This window comes from Macaca nemestrina, chromosome 20, assembly GCF_043159975.1.
Source record: "Macaca nemestrina isolate mMacNem1 chromosome 20, mMacNem.hap1, whole genome shotgun sequence".
Taxonomy (NCBI): Eukaryota; Metazoa; Chordata; class Mammalia; order Primates; family Cercopithecidae; genus Macaca; species Macaca nemestrina.
The window spans coordinates 49,987,722-50,007,143 of record NC_092144.1 but is presented as its reverse complement, the minus strand read 5'-3'; the positions used below and the strand labels follow the sequence as shown (position 1 = coordinate 50,007,143).

Below are 19,422 nucleotides of genomic sequence, written 5' to 3'. Positions count from 1 at the left end.
GAGATCTTATCTTTACACAAAATTAAAAAATGAAACAAAAAAAAATCCACGGAACGCTACAGAGCTGGGAACATTTTGGGGGACGAAGGAATATAAGGTCATTTTGAATGCCCCGCCCCCTCCACCGTAACTCTGGAGAGCTGGGACTCAAGGCTCCCGCGGGGTCGGTAAGGCGGACGCGGAGGTGGGAGGGCGACAAGCAACTGGGAGTGTCTTCAGGGGGCTGCACCAGTCCCCAGCAGGCCACCTGAGGGCGTAGGGCGGTTCGGGTGAGCACAAGGACATGCATACTGGTATCTACACATGCGTGAGGATTGCACAAAAACCCACAGTCCTCAGGGCACACACAGGGTTCATGGCCACACAAGGGTGTTTCTTGTTTAGTTTTGTTTTTGAGATGGGGTCTTACCCTTCTGCCCAGGCTGAAGTGCTGTGGCACGATCACAGTTCACTGCAGGCCCAACCTCCCAACTAAAGTGATCCTCACAACTCAGCTTCCGGTGTAGCTGGGACTTCAGGTGTGTACCATGACACCTGGCTAACTTTTTCTGTTTTTTATTTTTGTAGATAGGGTCTCTCTGTGTTGCCCAGGCTAGTCTCCAACTCCTGGGCTCAAGTGATCCATCTGCCTTGGCCTCCCAAAGTGCTGGGATTACAGGCATGAGCCACCACACCTGGCCACACATGGGTGTTTAAAAGGAGCCAAATTCACACCGAAACACAGACCTCAGGGGCACACATGCACAGGCACACAAGCGGTAGTGAGTCACTGCCTCTGATTCTCAGGCATCAGGCATGCACAGACCGGAGGTCCACCTATAGGTCCAAATTCCCATCCCTTGGCCTTGATGTCCCAAACAATACCAGCCTCACCAATACACTCACCAATACAATCACCAAGGCCACAGAGCAGTTACAGCTATCAGCATCACACACAACCAGCACACATTCCTATAGACATCATCCCATACGCAGGTACTGGAAACATGTACACGTCACAAACACAGGGACATCAGCATGTTTACACACTTGAGCTTAGAACACAGATTGTCACAAACTGTCCACACAGTAACAAATTCCCTCCCTCCGCAACAGGCACCTGAGTCATCATGCTTGGTATACCCCACACCATGTCCAATCAGGAAACGAGGCCCCCAAGGCCATGCCAGTGGCTCACACCTGTAATTCCAGCACTTTGAGAGGCTGAGGCGGGTGGACCACCTGAGGTCGGGAGTTTGAGACCAGCCTGACCAACATGGAGAAACCCCATCTCTACTAAAAATACAACATTAGCCGAGCATGGTGGCGCATGCCTGTAATCCCAGCTACTCGGGAGGCTGAGGCAGGAGAATCTCTTGAACCTGGGAGGTGGAGGTTGTGGTGAGCCAAGATCGCGCCATTGCACACCAGCCTGGGCAACAAGAAGGAAACTCCCATCTCAAAACAAACAAACAAAAAACAGAAACAAGGCCCCCAAACACCATGACATTTGAATCTTCCATCAGGGACCTCTTCCATCTCCCTGCCATCTCAGAATAATGGAGGCCAAGACACAGGTGTAAACAATGCTTTATGGGGGTAGGGTGGGTGCTGGACAGGCCTCCAGGTAATAAATAACAGGTACTAGCAACAGCAGGGCCAGGCGGGGAGGTAGGGACAAATGACCCTGGTCTCAGGCTTTGGGAGTTCTTGGGGTATGGTTAGGGGTTCAGGGGGACAGAGGTTAGCCAAGACAGAGGAAGCAGCAGCAGGTACGGGATCCCCCTTCCCCCGTGACTCAGTCTTGCCCCAAAGCCAGGCCCCACCAAGGAAGGGGGACGGGTGGCGGCGCAGCTTCTCCGGGGCCAGGGCAGGTTGGGACATGGCCTCTCGGAGCCTGGGCCTGGGCCTGGGCCCCGGCCGGAAGGGCAGGGCTGGTCCTGAAGAACAGGTGAGCTGAAAGAGAAGGGTGTGGTGACCTGCAGGGTCCCTGGGGTCTGTCCAGCTGGTCTCTATCTCATTTCCAGGTATTTCCCTGCCCTCCTGTCTACATCAGTCTGTCCATACCTTTCTTCTCCCAATTTCTACATTGTCTGATTTTCCGTCTCTCCCCTGCAGGTAATTTGGGGCTTGCGCTGAGGGTACCTGCATCTCCCTGTTTGTTTGCCTCAGAAAGCTAAGTCTGTAAAGCCACATTTCAACATCTAAATATCATGAATCTGGCTGGACGCGGTGGCTCACGCCTGTAATCCCAGCACTGTGGGAAGCCAAGGTGGGAGGATTGCTTGAGCCCAGAAGTTTAAGACCAGCCTAGGCGACACCACGAAACCCCATCTCTACAAAAAAATACAAACATTAGCCAGGCGTAGTGGCATGCACCAGTAGTCCCAGCTACCTGGGGGGCTGAGGTGGGAAGATGGCTTGAGCCTGAGAGGTGGAGGTTGCAGTGAGCCAAGATTGTGCCACTGAACTCCAGCCTAGGCAACAGAGTGAGACTGTCTCAAAAAAATAAATAGGCTGGGCGCGGTGGCTCACACCTGTAATCCCAGCATTTTGGGAGGCCAAGACGGGCAGACCACAAGGTCAGAAGTTCAAGACCAGCATGGCCAATGGTGAAACCCTGTCTCTACTAAAAATACAAAAATTAACCAGGCATGGTGGCAGGCGCCTGTAGTCCCAGCTGCTTGGCAGGCTGAGGCAGGAGAATCGCTTGAACCCGGGAGGCGGAGGTTGCAGTGAGCGGAGACTGCGCCACTGCACTCCAGCCTGGGTAGCAGAGGGAGACTCTATATCTCCAAAAAAATTAAATAAATAAAATGAACCTGCCTTTGTATCTTTCTGAGTCCCTCTATGTTCCTGGATCACCCTGGCTCTAAGTCTCATTTCAGTGTTCCCCAAACTGGGGAGACGTTAGGTTAGTGTTTCTCACTTTGGTTGTATATAGCATTAACTGGGAGCTTCCAGAAATGCTGAAACTGGCTGGCTCATGTCTTTAATCCCAGCACTTTGGGAGGCCAAGGCGGGAGAATCGCTTGAGGCCAGTAGTTTGAGACCAGCCTGGGCAACAGAGTGAGACCCCATCTCTATTTATGTTTTAATTAAGAAAAAAAAAAAGTCCTGAAACCACTTCAGAATCTCTGGGGTGAGGCCTGGGCATCAGTATATATATATATATATATATATATTTTTTTTTTTTTTTTTTTTGAGACGGAGTCTCGCTCTGTCGCCCAGGCTGGAGTGCAGTGGCTGGATCTCAGCTCACTGCAAGCTCCGCTTCCCGGGTTTATGCCATTCTCCTGCCTCAGCCTCCTGAGTAGCTGGGACTACAGGCGCCTGCCACCTCGCCCGGCTAGTTTTTTGTATTTCTTAGTAGAGACGGGGTTTCACCATGTTAGCCAGGATGGTCCTGATCTCCTGACCTTGTGATCCGCCCATCTCGGCCTCCCAAAGTGCTGGGATTACAGGCTTGAGCCACCGCGCCCGGCTGGCATCAGTATATTTTAAAGTTCTCCAGGTAATTCTAACGTGTGTCACTACCTTGGTGGGGAAATCAGTTTGGTGGGCCTTGACCAATTTTTAAATTCAAATAGAATAGGATAGAACAGCAAATATCAGAGTGCATCCTATATAGTAAGAATGTTCTATTGATTGGGCGGGTGCAGTGGCTCAAACCTATAATCCTAGCACTTTGGGAAGTAAAGGCAGGAGAGGATCACTTAGGCCCAGGAGTTCGAGACCAGCCTGGGCAACACAGACACTGTCTCTACAAAATTAAAACATTATTTAAAAAAAAAATTTTTTTTTAAATGCAGGTGCATCACCTGAGGTCAGGAGTTTGAGACCAGCCTGGACAACATGTTGAAACCCTGTCTCTACTAAAAATACAAAGAAATTAGCTGGGCATGGTGGTGGACACTTGTAATCCCAGCTACTAGGGAGGCTGAGGCAGGAAAATCACTTGAACTCGGGAGGCAGAGGTTTCAGTGAACCGAGATCACACCATTGCACTCCAGCGTGGGCAACATGAGTGAAACTCCATCTCAAAAAATAATAATAATAATTTTAAAAGATATATTATATTGGTTGGCTGGGCTCGGTGGCTTATGTCTGTAATCCTAGCACTTTGGGAGGCTGAGGTAGAGGATTGCTTGAGGCCAGGAGTTTTTGTGTTTTGTTTTGGTTTGGGTTTTTTTTTTTTTTTTTTTTTTTGAGACAGAGTCTTGCTCTGTCACCCATGCTGGACTGCAGTGGCGCGATCTCAGCTCACTACAACCTCCGCTTCCAGGGATCAAACAATTCCTCTGCCTCAGCCCCCTGAGTAGCTGGGATTACAGGCACATGCCACCACGCTCAGCTAATTTTTGTATTTTTAGTAGAGATGGGGTTTTACCATGTTGGTCACCGTGGTCTCGAACTCCGACCTCGTGATCTGCCCGCCTCAGTCTCCCGAAGTGCTGCGATTACAGGCGTGAGCAACCACACCCAGCAAGGTCAGGAGTTTAAGACCAACCTGGCTAACAGTGAGACCATATCTCAAAAAAAAAAAAAAGAAACAAAGAAAGAAAAGAAAAAAGGAAAAGAGGCCAGGCATGGTGGCTCCCACCTTTAATTCCAGCACTTACAGGAATGCTGTGGGTGAATCGCTTGAGTTCAGGAGTTCGAGACCAGCCTGAGCAACATAGTGAAACCCCATCTCTTCAAAAAATAAAAATACAAAAATTAGCCGGGCGTGGTGGTGCACACCAGTAGTCCCAGTTACTTGGGGGGCTGAGATGGGTAGATGACTTGAGCCCAGGAGGTCAAGGCTACAGTGAGCTGAGATGGTGCCACTGCACTCCAGCCTGGGTGACAAAGTGAGAACCTTCTCAAAAAAAAAAAAGGTAAAGGAAAAGAATATTATATTGGCCAACAGAGACAGAAAACAAATTGGTAGTTGCCAGGGGCTGGGGGAATGGAGAGTGACTGCTTAATAAGTACGGGGTTTCCTTTTAGGGTAATGAAAACATTCTGAGGCCAGGCACAGTGGCTCACGCCTGTAATCCCAGCACTTTGGGAGGCTGAGGCGGGTGGATCACCTGAGGTCAGGAGTTCGAGCCAGCCTGGCCAACATGGTCAAACCCCGACTCTACTAAAAATACAAAAATTAGGTGGGTGTGGTGGTGCATGCCTGTAATTCCAGCTACTCCAGAGGCTGAGGCAGGAGAATCGCTTGAACCCGGGAGGCGGAGATTGCAGTGAGCCAAGATCGCTCCACTGCACTCTAGCTGAGTAACAGAGCGAGACTCTGTCTCAAAAAAAAAAAAAAAAAAGAAAACATTCTGGAACAACACAGAGGTGGTGATTGCACAACCCTGTGAATGAACTGAATGCCATTGAATTGTACACTTTGAAAAGTCACGTAAATGTATGTTATGTGACTTTCACTTCAGTGCCAAAAAACGAAAGAATACTGGTGGTAGGAAAATGTGTTTGAGTTTTATATGTGGGTGGGATCTTCTACAGTCAGTCCTAGATCAACACGTAAAATATATTTCTTCCTGCAGATTGCAGTCAACAAAGTGTGAGAAAGCCTTGCCTTGTTACATTTGACCTACTGAGGGCAAACTCTAGGACAGAGTCTCTGCTACGCCCTGAGGTGAAGAGGACACACCCATTCCTTTGAGCTCAGCCCAAAGATGGCTAAGAAGAAAACTTTAAAAACAGCCCTCATCGATCAAGTCTTGACCACAAGGCGCCATTCTGAGCACTTTCGTGAATTAACTTATTTCTTCTCAACACCTATAGAAGCAGGTGCTATTATTAGCCTCATTTTACAGATAAGCAAACTTCTTGCTCAGGCACAGCAGGTGCAAAGTGCTGGAAGGACAAGAGAGCACTTTCTGAAGACATCATCCTTGATTCCTCTCTCTCTTTCAGATTACACATCCGTTCCATCAGGAAATCATGTTGGCTCTGCCTTCCAAGTAGATCCAAGGTCTAACCACCTGTTCCCCACCTGTCCCACCCTGGAGCTGCCAAGGGCTGGGAGGGGATTGAGCATGAAGTATAGAAGGGAGAATTGGCAAGACATACACATCCCCCAGAGAGGGGGGAATGGGACCAAACCCTGCAGGGTTTTGAAAGCCCATCAAGAAGTTTGGGTCCGGGTGCAGTGGCTCACGCCTATAATCCCAGCACTTTGGATGCTGAGGTGGGTGGATCACTTGGGGCCAGGAGTTTGTGAGCAGCTGGCCAACATGGTGAAACCCTGTCTCTACTAAAAATACAAAAAAATTAGCAGGCATTGGTGGCCGGTGCCAATAGTCCCAGCTACTCAGGAGGCTGAGGCACCAGAATTGCTTGAACCCAGGAGCGGAGGTTGCGGTGAGCTGAGATCACGCCACTGCACTCCAGCCTGGGTGACAGAGTGAGACTCTATCTCAAAAAAAAAAAAAAAAAAAAAAGTTTGGACCAAGGATGGAGGAACAAGTAGTGCTTCCTGGAGGAGGGAAGGAGGTTGCCAGGGAAAACAGGGTAGGAATGGTGTTGCAGGCAGAGGCCCAGCATGATGAGCAAGGGCCCAGAGGAATGGGAAGAACTTCAGTGTGGCTGGAGTGGCCTGAGAGGTAGGGAGACGGACAAGTGGCTGAGGCCGGTGAGGCTGGGCTGGCAGGGGCCAGTCCCTGCAGAGGGTCAAACACCAGGCTGAGGAGTTCCGCTGTGTCCTGGGACCCTGAGAGGCATGGATGGTTTTGAACAAGGGAGCGAGAGGAGCAGATGTGTGTATTAGAAAGACCCAGTGGCCGCATCAAAAGGAGACAGGATTGGCCGGGCGCGGTGGCTCAGGCCTGTAACCCCAGCACTTTGGGAGACCGAGGCCGGTGAATCACCTGAGGTCAGGAGTTTGACACCAGCCTCACAAACATGGCAAAACCCATCTGTATTAAAAATACAAAAATTGACCAGGTGCAGTAGCTCACGCCTGTAATCCCAGCACTTTGGGAGGCCAAGGCGGGTGGATCATGAGGTCAGGAGATCAAGACCATCCTGGCTAACACAGTGAAACCCCGTCTCTACTAAAAATACAAAAAATTAGCCAGACATGGTGGCGCGCGCCTGTAGTCCCAGCTACTCGGGAGGCTGAGGCAGAAGACTCGCTTGAACCCAGGAAGCGGAGGTTGCAATGAGCCGAGACCGTGCCACTGCACTCCAGCCTGGGTAACAGAGTGAGACTCCATCTCAAAAAAAAAACAAAAAACAACTAGCTGGCCATGGTGGTACACGGCTGTAATCCCAGCTACTTGGGAGGCTGAGGCAGGAGATTCACTTGAACCCAGGAGGCGGAGGTCACAGTGAGCCAAGATGGTGCCACTGCGCTACAGCCTGGGTGACAGAGTGAGATTCTCTCTAAAACAAAACAAAACAAAAAAAATGGCTCACGCCTGTAATCTCAACACTTTAGGAGCCTGAGGCAGGCGGATCACAAGGTCAGGAGATCGAGACCAACCCGGCTAACACAGTGAAAGCCCGTCTCTACTAAAAAAAATACAAAAAATTAGCCAGGCGTGGTGGCGGGTGCCTGTAGTCCCAGCTACTCGAGAGGCTGAGGCAGGAGAATGGCGTGAACCCGGGAGGCGGAGCTTGCAGTGAGCCGAGATCATGCCACTGCACTCCAGCCTGGGCAACAAAGTGAGACTCTGTCTCAAAAAAATAATAATAAAAAAGATAGGACCAAAGGAAAAAAAAAAAAGATTGGCCAAAACTGGAAGACAAAGAGTCTAGGGAGGACATGTACCCTATTCCCTTCTCAGCCATTCCTCTGCCCGCCCCCTCGTCCTGTCCTCCACCATTTCTCCCCTGGACTTTGCAGCAGCTTCCTCTCTGGTGTCCTGGTGACCCCCTCCGCCCCTCACAGCCTCTTCTCTTTATGCAGGCAGAGGAACTCTATGAACCCCTGAATCGGATCCTGTCCCTCCTCTGTTCAGAAGCTTCCCGTGGCTCCCACACAGGGTATAAGCCAGAGGCTTCCCCAGGGCCTACGGGCCCTAACTGATCTGCTTCCTCCAACCCCTGACCCCATCTCATGCTGTACCCGCAACACACACACAGGTCCTCCATGACGCCCACACTGGCTGCTTCGGTCACCCTCACCCACGCCAGGCATGCCCCTCACTAGCAGCGTTGCACTTGCTGTGCTCTCGGGCAACACTCTTGCCCCAGATCCCCACAGGCCTCCCTATCTCCCCTCCTTTACTCAAATGTCATCTTCTCAGTGAGGCTTCCATCATCTTGTTTAAAAGTACACTCTAGCCTAGGTGCGGTGGCTGACACCTGTAATCCCAGCACTTTGGGAGGCTGAGGTGGGCGGATCACGAGGTCAAGAGATCGAGACCAACCTGGCCAACGTGGTGAAACCGTCTCTACTAAAAATACAAAAATTAGCTGGGCGTGGTGGCACACACCTGTAGTCCTACCTACTCGGGAGGCTGAGGCAGGAGAATCGCTTGAACCCAGGAGGCAGAGGTTGCAGTGAGCCAAGATCATGCCACTGCACTCCAGCATGGTGACAGAGCGAGACTCCATCTCAAAAAAAAAAAAAAAAGGACGGGTGCCTGTAATCCCAGCACTTTGGAAGGCCAAGGCAGGCAGATCACCTGAGGTCGGGAGTTCCAGACCAGCCTGACCAACATGGAGAAACCCCGTCTCTACTAAAAATACAAAATTAGCATGCCTATAATCCCAACTACTCAGGAGACTGAGGCAGGAGAATTGCTTGAACCCGGGAGGCAGAAGTTGCAGTGAGCCAAGATTGAGCCATTGCACTTCAGCCTGGGCAACAAGAGTGAAACTCCGTCTCAAAAGAAAAAAAAAAAAAGTACACTCTTGGCCAGGTGCAGTGACTCACGCCTGTAATCCCAACATTTTAGCAGGCTGAGGGTGGGTGGATCACTTGAGGTCAGGAGTTTGAGACCAGCCTGGGCAACATGGTGAAACCCCGTCTCTACTAAAAATACAAAAAATTAGCCGGGCGCGGTGGTAGTCACCTGTAATCTCAGCTACTCATGAGGCTGAGGCGGGAGAATCACTTGAACCCCAGAAGCGGAGGTTGCAGGGAGCCGAGATCGTGCCACAGGACTCCATCCTGGGTGACAGAGCGATACCCCGTCTCAAAGAAAAAAAAAGTACACTCCTCCACCCTATCCACCCATTTGTGCTTGTTTTATTTTTCTCCATAGTTCTTACCTCCCTCACTACTACATACTTTACTTATGTATTTCTTTTCTTTTTTTTTTTTTGTTTTGAGACAGTCTCGTTCTGTCACCCAGGCTGGAGTGCAGTGGTGCATGGTCACAGCTCACTGCAGCCTCAAACTCCTGGGCTCAAGTCATCCTCCCACCTCAGCCTCCTGAGCAGCTGGGACTCCAGGTGCACACTACCACACCTGACTAATTTTAAACAACTTTTTGTGGAGATAAGGTTGCTTTGCCAAAGTGCTGGGATTACAGGTGTGAGCCACTGCACCCAGCCGACTCACATCTCGTTTATCACCTGTCTCCTCCAAAGAGAATGTCAGCACCATGAGGATGGGAGTCTGTTTTACTCCCTGCTATATCCCCAGTGCCTTGAGCAGGGCCTGGCACACAGCAGGCGCTCAATAAATCGTTGGAGAACTATGAGTGGAAGGGTCAAGGTCTAGGGCAGGAAGCTGGCCTGGAGCTGCAGGGGACAGGTGGATTCCCTGTGGCCCGGAAGATGTCTCCTTTTTTTTTTTCTTTTTTGAGACAGAGTCTTGCTCTGTCGCCCAGCCTGGAATGCAGTGGCTAAATCTTGGCTCACTGCAACCTCCACCTCCCAGGTTCAAGTGATTCTCCTGCCTCAGCCTCCCGAGTAGCTGAGAATATAGGCATGTACCACCATGCCTGGCTAATTTTTGTATTTTTAGTAGAGAAGGGGTTTCACCATGTTGGCCAGGCTGGTCTCGAACACCTGACCTTATGTATCCCCCCGCATCACATGCAACCCCTCTGCCTGTGTCCCCTCATCCCACCCTGACCCCTCTGCCTGCCCTATCCCACCCCTGATCCCTCTGCCTGTGCCCTGACCCTGGCCCTGACCCCCCTGGGCCTCTCCCCTGCTGGCTCTGACCCATCTCCCCCAGTCTCCCAGTGCTTCCCCATCTGGTCCTGACCTTTCTTTTTTTTTTTTTTTTTTTTGAGACGAAGTCTTGCTCTTGTCACCCAGGCTAGAGTGCAATGGCGTGACCTCAGCTCACTGCAACCTCCACCTCCTGGGTTCAAGCGATTCTCCTGCCTCAACTTCCCAAGTAGCTGGGATTACAGGCACCTGCCACCACACCCGGCTAATTTTTGTATTTTTAGTAGAGACGGGGGTTTCACCATGTTGGCCAGACTGGTCTCGAACTCCTGACCTCAGGTGATCTGCCCGCCTCAGCCTTCCAGAGTGCAGGGATTACAGGTGTGAGCCACTGTGCCCAGCCTGGCCCTGACGTTTCTGAGCTGTCACTGTCTGGAAGTGGGTCTGTCCCTCCACCCCCACCCAATGAACTGCCTCCGCCCACCTGGGCCTCCCAAAGCACTGAGATTACCGGCCACTGCGCCCAGCCAGATGCCTGCTTTAGCTTGTGTGCTTTTGCATCTTTCTGTCTCACTCTGTTTCTCTTGCCATGACATGTTCAGTGTCTATCTCCACACCACCTCCCCCATTCCCAGGAGACCACCCTGCCTCTCTGAGCCCCCAGTGTCCCACCTGGCTCCGCAAGGCTCAGCAGCCACACGGCTGAGGGGCCACGGCCTGGGCACTCCGAGGCTGCCGAAGCTGGCGGAGGGAGGCGTCCCCGTACTGGATGCCGGATCCCATCCTCTCGGGGTCTAGCTCGCCTGTCGGGGAAGGGGAGAGGTCAGCACTGGTGGCCTGGAGACCCCCAGGCCTGCCCTCCGCTCCCACTCGGGCCGGTCGGGGCCTCACCTGAGTCAATCTTGTTGAGGATGGTGCGGGCACACTTGAGGAACGCCTCTTCCACGTTCTCACCTGTGAGAGCGCTGGTCTCCAGAAACATCAGCTCTGCAGGGGCACACACTCTGAGGTCAGGGCCCCAGTCAGTCCCCACCCTCCACTGAGCTCTCACCTGCTGACTCTCATCCTGTTCCTCCAATGTTCCATCTCTGCTTACCCTCACCTCAGGCCTCTGCGCATGCCATTTCCCTGCCATTGATGTCCACTTCCCCATATGCCCACCCAGCTCTTCCTTCAGAGCTCAGCTCACACAGCTCCTCCTCCAGGAAGTCCTCCCTGACTGCCTAGGCTGGGTAAGGTGCCTACTTAGGGCTCCCACAGCTTCTTGTGGCCCCCTATCCTGGCCCTGACCCCTCTGCTTGTGCCTCCTCATCCTGGCCCCAACCCTCTGCCTGGGTCCCCGTTGTACCCCCCAGACCCTTCTGCCTGGGCCTGCCCCATTCTACCCCTGACCCTTCTGCCTGGGCCTGCCCCATTCCACCCCTGACCCCTCTGCCCATGCTCCCCCATCCCATGCAACCACTCTGCCTGTGCCCCCCAAACTTGGGCTTGACCCCTCTACCTGGGCTCCCCATCCCACCCCAACCCTCTGCTCATGCTCCCCATTCCATGTAACTCCCTTCCCTGTGCCCCATCATCCCACCTGACCTCTCTGCCTCTGCCTGCCTTATCCCAGCCCTGACCCCTCTACCTGTGCCTGCCCTATCCCAGCCCTGACCCCTCTGCCTGGGTTCTCCATCCCACCCCAATCCCTCTGCCAGCTCCCCCAATCCTGGCCCTGGCCCCTCTGGGGCTCTCCCCTGCTGGCTCTCACCCCTCTCTCCCGGTGCTTCGCCATCAAGCCCTGACCTTTCTGGGCTGTCACTGTCTGGCAAGCGGGTCTGTCCTTCCACCCCCACCCACTGAACTGTGAGCTCCATGCAGGTTGGGCCTAGGGCTGTCTCCAACACTGTCCCTAGCACCATCTAGGACAGGCACAGGCCAACCAGAGTTACCCATCAGCCTCGTGACAAGGTCCCACAGTCAGAAAATCAGAGCTGGATTCACACCCACACCTCTCTGATAGCAAAACCTCCTTTAAAACCTGGAGGTTGCAAACCAGGGGAACATAAGCAGATCTCAAGCCACCAGATGTGGGTGGTTTGGCCAATACAATGTTTTCAAATGAGTTTATACTTGCAAACCCTTCTTCTTTGTTTTTTTCTTTGAGACAAAGTATCTCTCTGTCCCCTAGGCTGGAGTGCAGTGGTGCGATCATAGATCACTGCAGCCTCGAACTTCTGGGCTCAAGTGATCCTCCTGCCTCAACCTCCTAAGTAGCCCGGACCACAGGCATATACCACCACACCCAGCTATTTTTTTTTTTTTCTTTTTTTGTAGAGGTAGGGTCTCCCTCTGTTACACAGGCTGGTCTCAAACTCCTGACCTCAAGTGATCCTCCTACCTTGGCCTCCCAAACTGCTGGGATTACAGGTGTGAGCCATTGTGGTTGGCCCTTGCAAGCCTTTTGGTGTGGGTTGTCAGTATGCTGCACTCCCCTTAACACTAGTGCCTGTTACTCTAGGATCTACCCCCATCCCATCTCCTATATTCAAAAATGTCCCTTTTGCCGGGTGTGGTGGCTCACACCTGTAATCCCAGCACCTTGAGAGGCTGAGGCGGGCAGATCACAAGGTCAGGAGTTCAAGATCAGCCTGGCCAATATGGTGAAACCCCGTCTCTACTAAAAATACAAAAGTGTGTGGTGGCGTGTGCCTGTAGTCCCAGATACTCGGGAGGCTGAGGCAGAAGAATCACTTGAGGCTGGGCGCCATGGCTCACGCCTGTAATCCCAGCACTCTGGGAGGCCGAGGCAGGCGGATCACGAGGTCAGGAGATGGAGACCACAGTGAAACCCCATCCCTACTAAAAATACAAAAAATTAGCCGGGCGCGGTGGCGGGCGCCTGTAGTCCCAGCTGCTCAGGAGGCTGAGGCAGGAGAATGGCGTGAACCCGGGAGGCGGAGCTTGCAGTGAGCCAAGATTGCGCCACTGCACTCCAGCCTGGGCGACAGGGCTAGACTCCGTCTCAAAAAAAAAAGAAGTTGCAGTGAGCCGAGATTGCACCACTGTACTCCAGTCTGGGTGACAGAGCAAGACTCCGTCTCAAAAAAAAAAAAAAAAAAAAACTGCTTTTCACCCAGGGCCATCTGGGGTTGCAATCTCTACATTAAACCAATACCCGGGAAGGTGCGGTAGGAGGGAAAAATAGATAAAATAAAATATAATAAAATAATTAATTAAACCAATACCCTGTGCTGCCTCCCCACTGTAGGCGAAACCTTAGCAGCCAATATTAATGTAGCACCCGCTCTGTGGCAGGTGCTGAGGACTTTCCACAGACAATCTCCCTTAATCATCACAGCACACTGTGAGGTGGAAACACTGTGATCCCACTTTCCAGATGAGGAAACTGAGAACCAGCGTAATCACACAGCTCACTGGGGTCAACACTTAGGGATTTTTTGTTTGTTTTTTGTTTTTTTTTTTTGGAGACAGGGTCTTGCTCTGTCTCCCAGACTAGAGTACGATGTCGTGATCACAGCTCACTGAAGTCTTAAACTCTCAGGCTCAGGCGATCCTCCTGCCTCAGCCTCCACTGTAGCTGGGACTACAGGTATAAGCCACCACACCCACCTAATTTTTAAAATTTTTTGTAGAGATAGGATCTCACTACGTTGTCCAGGCTGGTCTCAAACTCCTGGGCTCAAGCAATCCTCCCACTTTGGCCTCCCAAACTGCTGGGATTACAGGTGTGAGCCACCATATCCAGCCAACACTCAATTTTGAACCCAGACCTCTGAACCTCCACGTTCCCCTGCTGGGCACAGCCACTCAGAGCCAGTAAACCCACGGTCCCTGTGGAGTGTCTACCCCCACCACCACCTGGTCCACGACACAGCCCTCACCATTCTCCTGGGCAAAGCGGGAGGCCTCCAGGAAAGTGACCTCCCGCTCAGGGTCCAGGTCCTTCTTGTTGCCACAGAGGATGACCACGATGTTGGGGCTGGCCAGGGTGCGGGCATCCGTCAGCCAGGCAGCCAGTGAGTTGTACGTCTCCCGGCTGTGGAGAAGGGAGAGGGGAGGGAGGCAGTGCAGAGAGGAGCCACCCATGCCCTGCCCCACCCACCCACCCCGGGCACCCACCTGGTGATGTCGTACACCAGCAGGGCTCCAGCTGCCCCTCGGTAATAACTCCGCGTCACCGACCTGTGGGGCCAGGGGGACCCAGTCACCCCCAAGGCTGGGGTCTGCCCCGAGAATGCCCCCCTCTGCAGACAGAGACTGGTGGCTCGGAGGCCCCCCTTCACTGCTGGCCCATCCCCCAAAACCTGGCCTTGGTTGGGTCGCCATGCAATTCCTCTCTGTTCTTGCATCCTTGCAGTCCCTCTCTCTTTGCCTCTCTCAGCTTCTATCTCACTTAGCTGGCCAGCTGCCTCTGTCTGTAAGTCTCCCGTCTTTGTCTCTCCCTATGTCCCTGTCTTTCCATCGGTCTCTTTTTCTCTCTATGTCTCTTACATGTGTGTCTTTTTGTAATTTTAATTTTAATTTTTCTGATGGTCTTGCTCTATAGCCCAGGTTGGAGTGAGTGGCACAATCTCGGCTCACTGCATCCTCGAACTCCTGGGCTCAGTCTCCCAGGGGAGGGATCCTCCCACCTCAGCCTCTGGAGTATCTGGGACTACCAGTGTGCACCACCACACCTGGCTAAGTTCTTAATATTTTTTGTAAAGATGGGGCTTTGCTAGGTTGCCCAGGCTGGTCTCCAACTCCTGGGCTCAAGTGATTCTCCTGCCTTAAGCTATGGGTCTTTTTTTTTTTTTTTTTTTTTTTAGTAAGAGTCTCACTCTGTCTCCCAGGCTGCAATGCGCCATGATCTCGGCTCACTGCAACCACTGCAACCACCACTTCCTGGGTTCAAGCGATTCTCCCACCTCAGCCTCTTGAGTAGCCAGGATTACGGATGCATGCCACCACATCGGCTAATTTTTGTATTTTTCGTAGAGATGGGGTTTTGCCATGTTGGCCAGTCTGATCTCAAACTCCTGACCTCAAGTGATCCGCCCACCTTGGCCTCCCAAAGTGCTAGGATTACAGGCGTGAGCCACTGTGCCCAGCCCTACGTGTCTTTTATGGATTGATTGATTGATTGAGATGGAGTTTTGCTCTTTCACCCAGGCTGAAGTGCAACGGCGTGATCTCAGCTCACTGCAACCTCTGCCCCCCGGATTCAAGTGATTCTCCTGCCTTAGCCTCCCAAGTAGCTGGGATTACAGGCATGCACTGCCACATCCAGTTAATTTTTGTATTTTTAGTAGAGATGGGGTTTCGCCATGCTGGCCAGTGTGGTATTGAACTCCTGACCTCAAGTGATCCACCCGCCTAGGCCTCCCAAAGTGCAGGGATTACAGGTGTGAGCCACCGTGGCTGGCCCTATTTAATTTCCTATTTCTCCCTGTCTTTTTTGTTTGTTTCATATCTCTGGCTCTCTCATGCTTACTTTTGCCTTCCCATGCATTTGTGCATTCATTCATTCAACATTTTATGAGCAAATCTCCCGTTTGCCTGGCCCTGCCCAAGCGCTATGCAACATCTGCTTATCATTGTCCTGCTGTGTCAGGTGGAGGCTCCTTCCCAGTGTAGCCAACTCTGCATTCTCAGTCTCACCAGTCTGGGTCCTTCTGGAACTCATGCAATCATTCCACAAGCATTTACTAAGCACTCACCGTAAACCTAGCCCATGCCACACACCTGTCTATCCTTCAGCCCGTCTCTCTGCCTCTGGGCTCTGTGCACCTCAGGCAGTGAATCCATACACAAGTATTAACTCAGCTACTATGCTGCCATAGATCACACTTTTCCACGGACCGAATTCCCTCTATTTCTCTCCCTGCTCTCTGTCTCTGTTTCTCAGACTCGCCTAAGGTTTCTATGTGTCGATCAACTTTTCTGCAGTCATTTCCTGAAGACCTACCATGTGTTGAGCCCTATGCATTTCCCTCTCCCTCTCCCACAACACGTCCATTTCTCCATTTCTCTTTTGGAAAGATGGGATTTCACAATGTTGCCCGGGCTGGTCTCAAACTCCTGGACTCAAGCGGTTCTCCTGCCTTGGCCTGTGTGTCTTCAGTTCCCTATTTCTCGCTGTCTCTCGTTCTGTTCCATCTCTGTGGCTCTCATGCTCACCCTTGCCTTTCCATAAATCTATGCATTCATTCATTCATTCAATGTCCAACTACACCTGTCCGACTTGCCCTGTCTCCCTCTCTGCCTCTGACCTGTTTCTCTGTGTCTCCTCACCTCCTTTATTTATTTATTTATTTTTGAGACAGAGTCTCGCTCTGTCACGCCAGCTGTGGAGAACTGGTGCAATCTTGACTCACTGCAACCTGTGCCTCCCAGGTTCAAGCAATTCTCCTGCCTCAGCCTCCCGAGTAACTGGCATCCACCACCACAGCCTAGCTAAATTTTTTTTGTGTTTTTAGTAGAGACAGGGTTTCACCATGGTGGCAGACTGGTCTCGAACTCCTGACCTCAAGTGATCCACCCGCCTCAGCCTCCCGAAGTGCTGGGATTATAGGTGTGAGCCACTGTGCCGGGCCTCCTTACCTCCCTTATCATTCTCTTCAATTCTCTTAGTCTCTGTCTCTCTTGCTCTTTTCCTTTCTGGGTGTGTGTCTCTCAAGTTTCCCCTTCTCTTTCTGTTTCAATGTCTCTCAGTCTCTATCCCTCACCCCCTCCCCAAGCCACTTTTCTCTATCTCTTTTTCTTTCTTTGAGATGGGGGTCTCGCTATGTTGCCCAGGCTGGTCTCGAACTTCTGGGCTCAGGCAATCTTCCCACCTTGGCCTCCCAAAGCACGGGGATTACTGGCATGAGCCACTGCATCTGGCCCCTACCTCTTTTTCTTCCGCCATCTCTTTCTCTCTCCAGTACTCCCTCTCTCCTTGGATATATATACCTGCTAACTACAGTGTCTCTTCTCTCTCTCTCTGCCTTGTCTGCCCTCTCAGTGTCTCCAAGTGACTCTACACACACGTCTCTCTCTCTCTTTCCTTCTCTCTCTCTCTCCTCATCACCTTTGGGAGCCCAGCCCACCTACCGAAACCGCTCCTGGCCAGCCGTGTCCCAAATCTGTAGCTTCACAGTCTTCCCACCCACGTTGACCACCCGGGATCCAAACTCCACGCCGATCGTGTGGTTGGAGTCCTGTTTGACTGGGAGTGGGAGGAACAGAAGGGGCAGTGCAGGGAGAGAGGAGGCAGCTCAGAGGATCCCCCATCCTCCAAGGCCTTCTCAGTCTCTACAAACCCATTCTCATTGCTGGAGTGACTGAGGTCAAGGAGAACCTAGTAAAGGACATATGACAAAGCAAGGACCAAAAAGCCAGGACTGGACTTGTACCTATGGCCAGCCCTGCCCTCCCCACCAGCTGCCCACCAGCCCACACCATGCCCATAGCCACAGCTCAGGGTTCCCAGGACCACTGCGGGAAACTCACACTTATTCTCAATGAACTGATGAAGGAGACATGATTTGCCAGTTCCTGCACTGCCAATCACCAGGAATTTGAAGAGGAAGTCTGACCAGATGGAGCCAAAATCAGGGATACCCACAGGGAGAGAAAGATACAGGGAAAAAGATGGATTCCAATCCAATCTGTCTCTCTAACCGTCACAGTTAGAGGGAGAGAAACAGACATAGGCAGAAACAAACCAATAGGTAACAGTAACAGATAACTTTTATGTAGTACTTGCCATGTGCCAGGCACATTCTATATATTTTTTTCAACTTTTATTTTAGGTTCAGGGGATACATGTGCAGGTTTTTTTTGTCCTTGTTTTTGTTTTTTCGAGACAAGAGTTTCACTCTTTGTTGCCCAGGCTGGAGTGCAATGGCGCAATCTTGGCTCACCGCAACCTCCACCTCCCAGGTTCAAGCAATTCTCCTGCCTCAGCCTCCCGAGCAGCTGGGACTACAGGCATGCGCCACCACGCTCAGCTAATTTTGTATTGTTAGTAGAGACGGGGTTTCTCCATGTTGGTCAGGCTGGTCTCAAACTCCCGACCTCAGGTGATCCGCCCACCTTGGCCTCCCAAAGTGCTGGGATTACAGGCGTGAGCCACCGTGCCCAGCCCACACGTGCAGGTTTGTTACATAGGTCAATTGTGTGTTGTTGTGGGCCAGGAACAGCTCTAAAGGTCTTTACTCACATCAACAGCTCACATCATCCTCAGGAAAACTCTATGAGGGAGGTAGCCTAAAAATTATTCCCCTTTTCCAGATGAGGAAACAGGCCAGAGAGGTTAACTGACTTGCCCCAAGTGACAGAGCTAGGCAGAAGTGAGATTCAAACTTAGGCCAAGGGCTCCAGAGTCCATCGCTAAAGTCTCTTGAAAGCTATTTAAACAAGGACTACCAACTAGCCCTTGTTCCTCTTCACCTCCTACCACCCTCTGACTCATTCACTCCACTATAGCTCCTGACCTTCAGTCTATTCCCTGAAAACGACAAGCTGGTTCTCACCTCAGGGTCTTTGCACTCTTCTCTTCTGTATTTGTTGAACGAATGCAGCTCCCTCTGACTCCTAAACCTGCGCTTCCCCCGCCTCCAATCACCACCTCCTGTGCTGCATCCCTACTGATTTTCCACTTCCCGACCTCTCCTTCCCTCCCTCTGCCCAGACCCTGGCTCCATTCTCATGCATAAGCCCCACCCCTTGCCACTAAGTCCTGCCCCTAACTCAAGAACAGCCCATACCCAAACCCATTCCAGAGCTCTCTCCAGCCAGATCAACCCCAGGGTCCCGAGCTTCCATCCAGTGTTCCCTCTAGCCCATAAGCCCGACTCCTGCCATTCACGCAGTCAGCCCCGCCCCTTCACTCAGGCTCCGCCCATATCCATTAAGGCCCACCTCTTCCCTCAGGGCCTCCCTGAACCCCTAAGTACCAGCTCCCTCAAATCCCGCCCCAGATCTATTTAACCCACGCACCAGACCCTCAGGCTCCACCTAAATCGATTAAGCTCAGCCTCAGACCCACTAAACCCCTCCCAGCATCCACTTAGGCCCTGCCTCCATAACACCAGACCCCGCCCCCTGATCTACAAAGCCCCGCCCATTCCCACAGGCCGCATCCTCCCGGGGCCCAGACCCAGGACCCCGGCTTCGGCCCACCACCCTCACCGTAGGTCTCGGCCATGACTCGGTCGCGGCCGCTGAGGGCCGCAATATGGCGCCGCAGCCGCGCCTGCTCCTCGGCTGGCAGCCGCTCCACTCCGGCTACAGCCCCGGCTTCTTCCTACTCCCCGGGCCCGGCACCGCCACTTCCGCCTCCGCCCCCCTCCAGCGCGACCCGCTCCAGCAGCTGGATACCAGACCACGCGTTCCGAA

The 19,422-nt window shown here is 52.3% G+C and overlaps 1 protein-coding gene across 1 annotated transcript; it reads right to left on the bottom strand.

Moving 5' to 3' along the window:
* Positions 1-1,553: 1,553 nt before the first annotated feature.
* Positions 1,554-19,374, bottom strand: LOC105495324 (RAB4B, member RAS oncogene family). Its single transcript, XM_011764704.2, has 8 exons — positions 19,216-19,374; positions 17,533-17,613; positions 17,134-17,248; positions 14,179-14,241; positions 13,941-14,095; positions 10,945-11,040; positions 10,726-10,856; positions 1,554-1,935 (listed from the first exon to the last, which is right to left on the bottom strand). The coding sequence occupies exons 1-7, from the start codon at positions 19,229-19,231 to the stop codon at positions 10,741-10,743; spliced, it is 642 nt and encodes a 213-aa protein (XP_011763006.1). The 5' UTR covers positions 19,232-19,374; the 3' UTR covers positions 1,554-1,935; positions 10,726-10,740.
* Between the last annotated feature and the right edge of the window lie 48 nt (positions 19,375-19,422).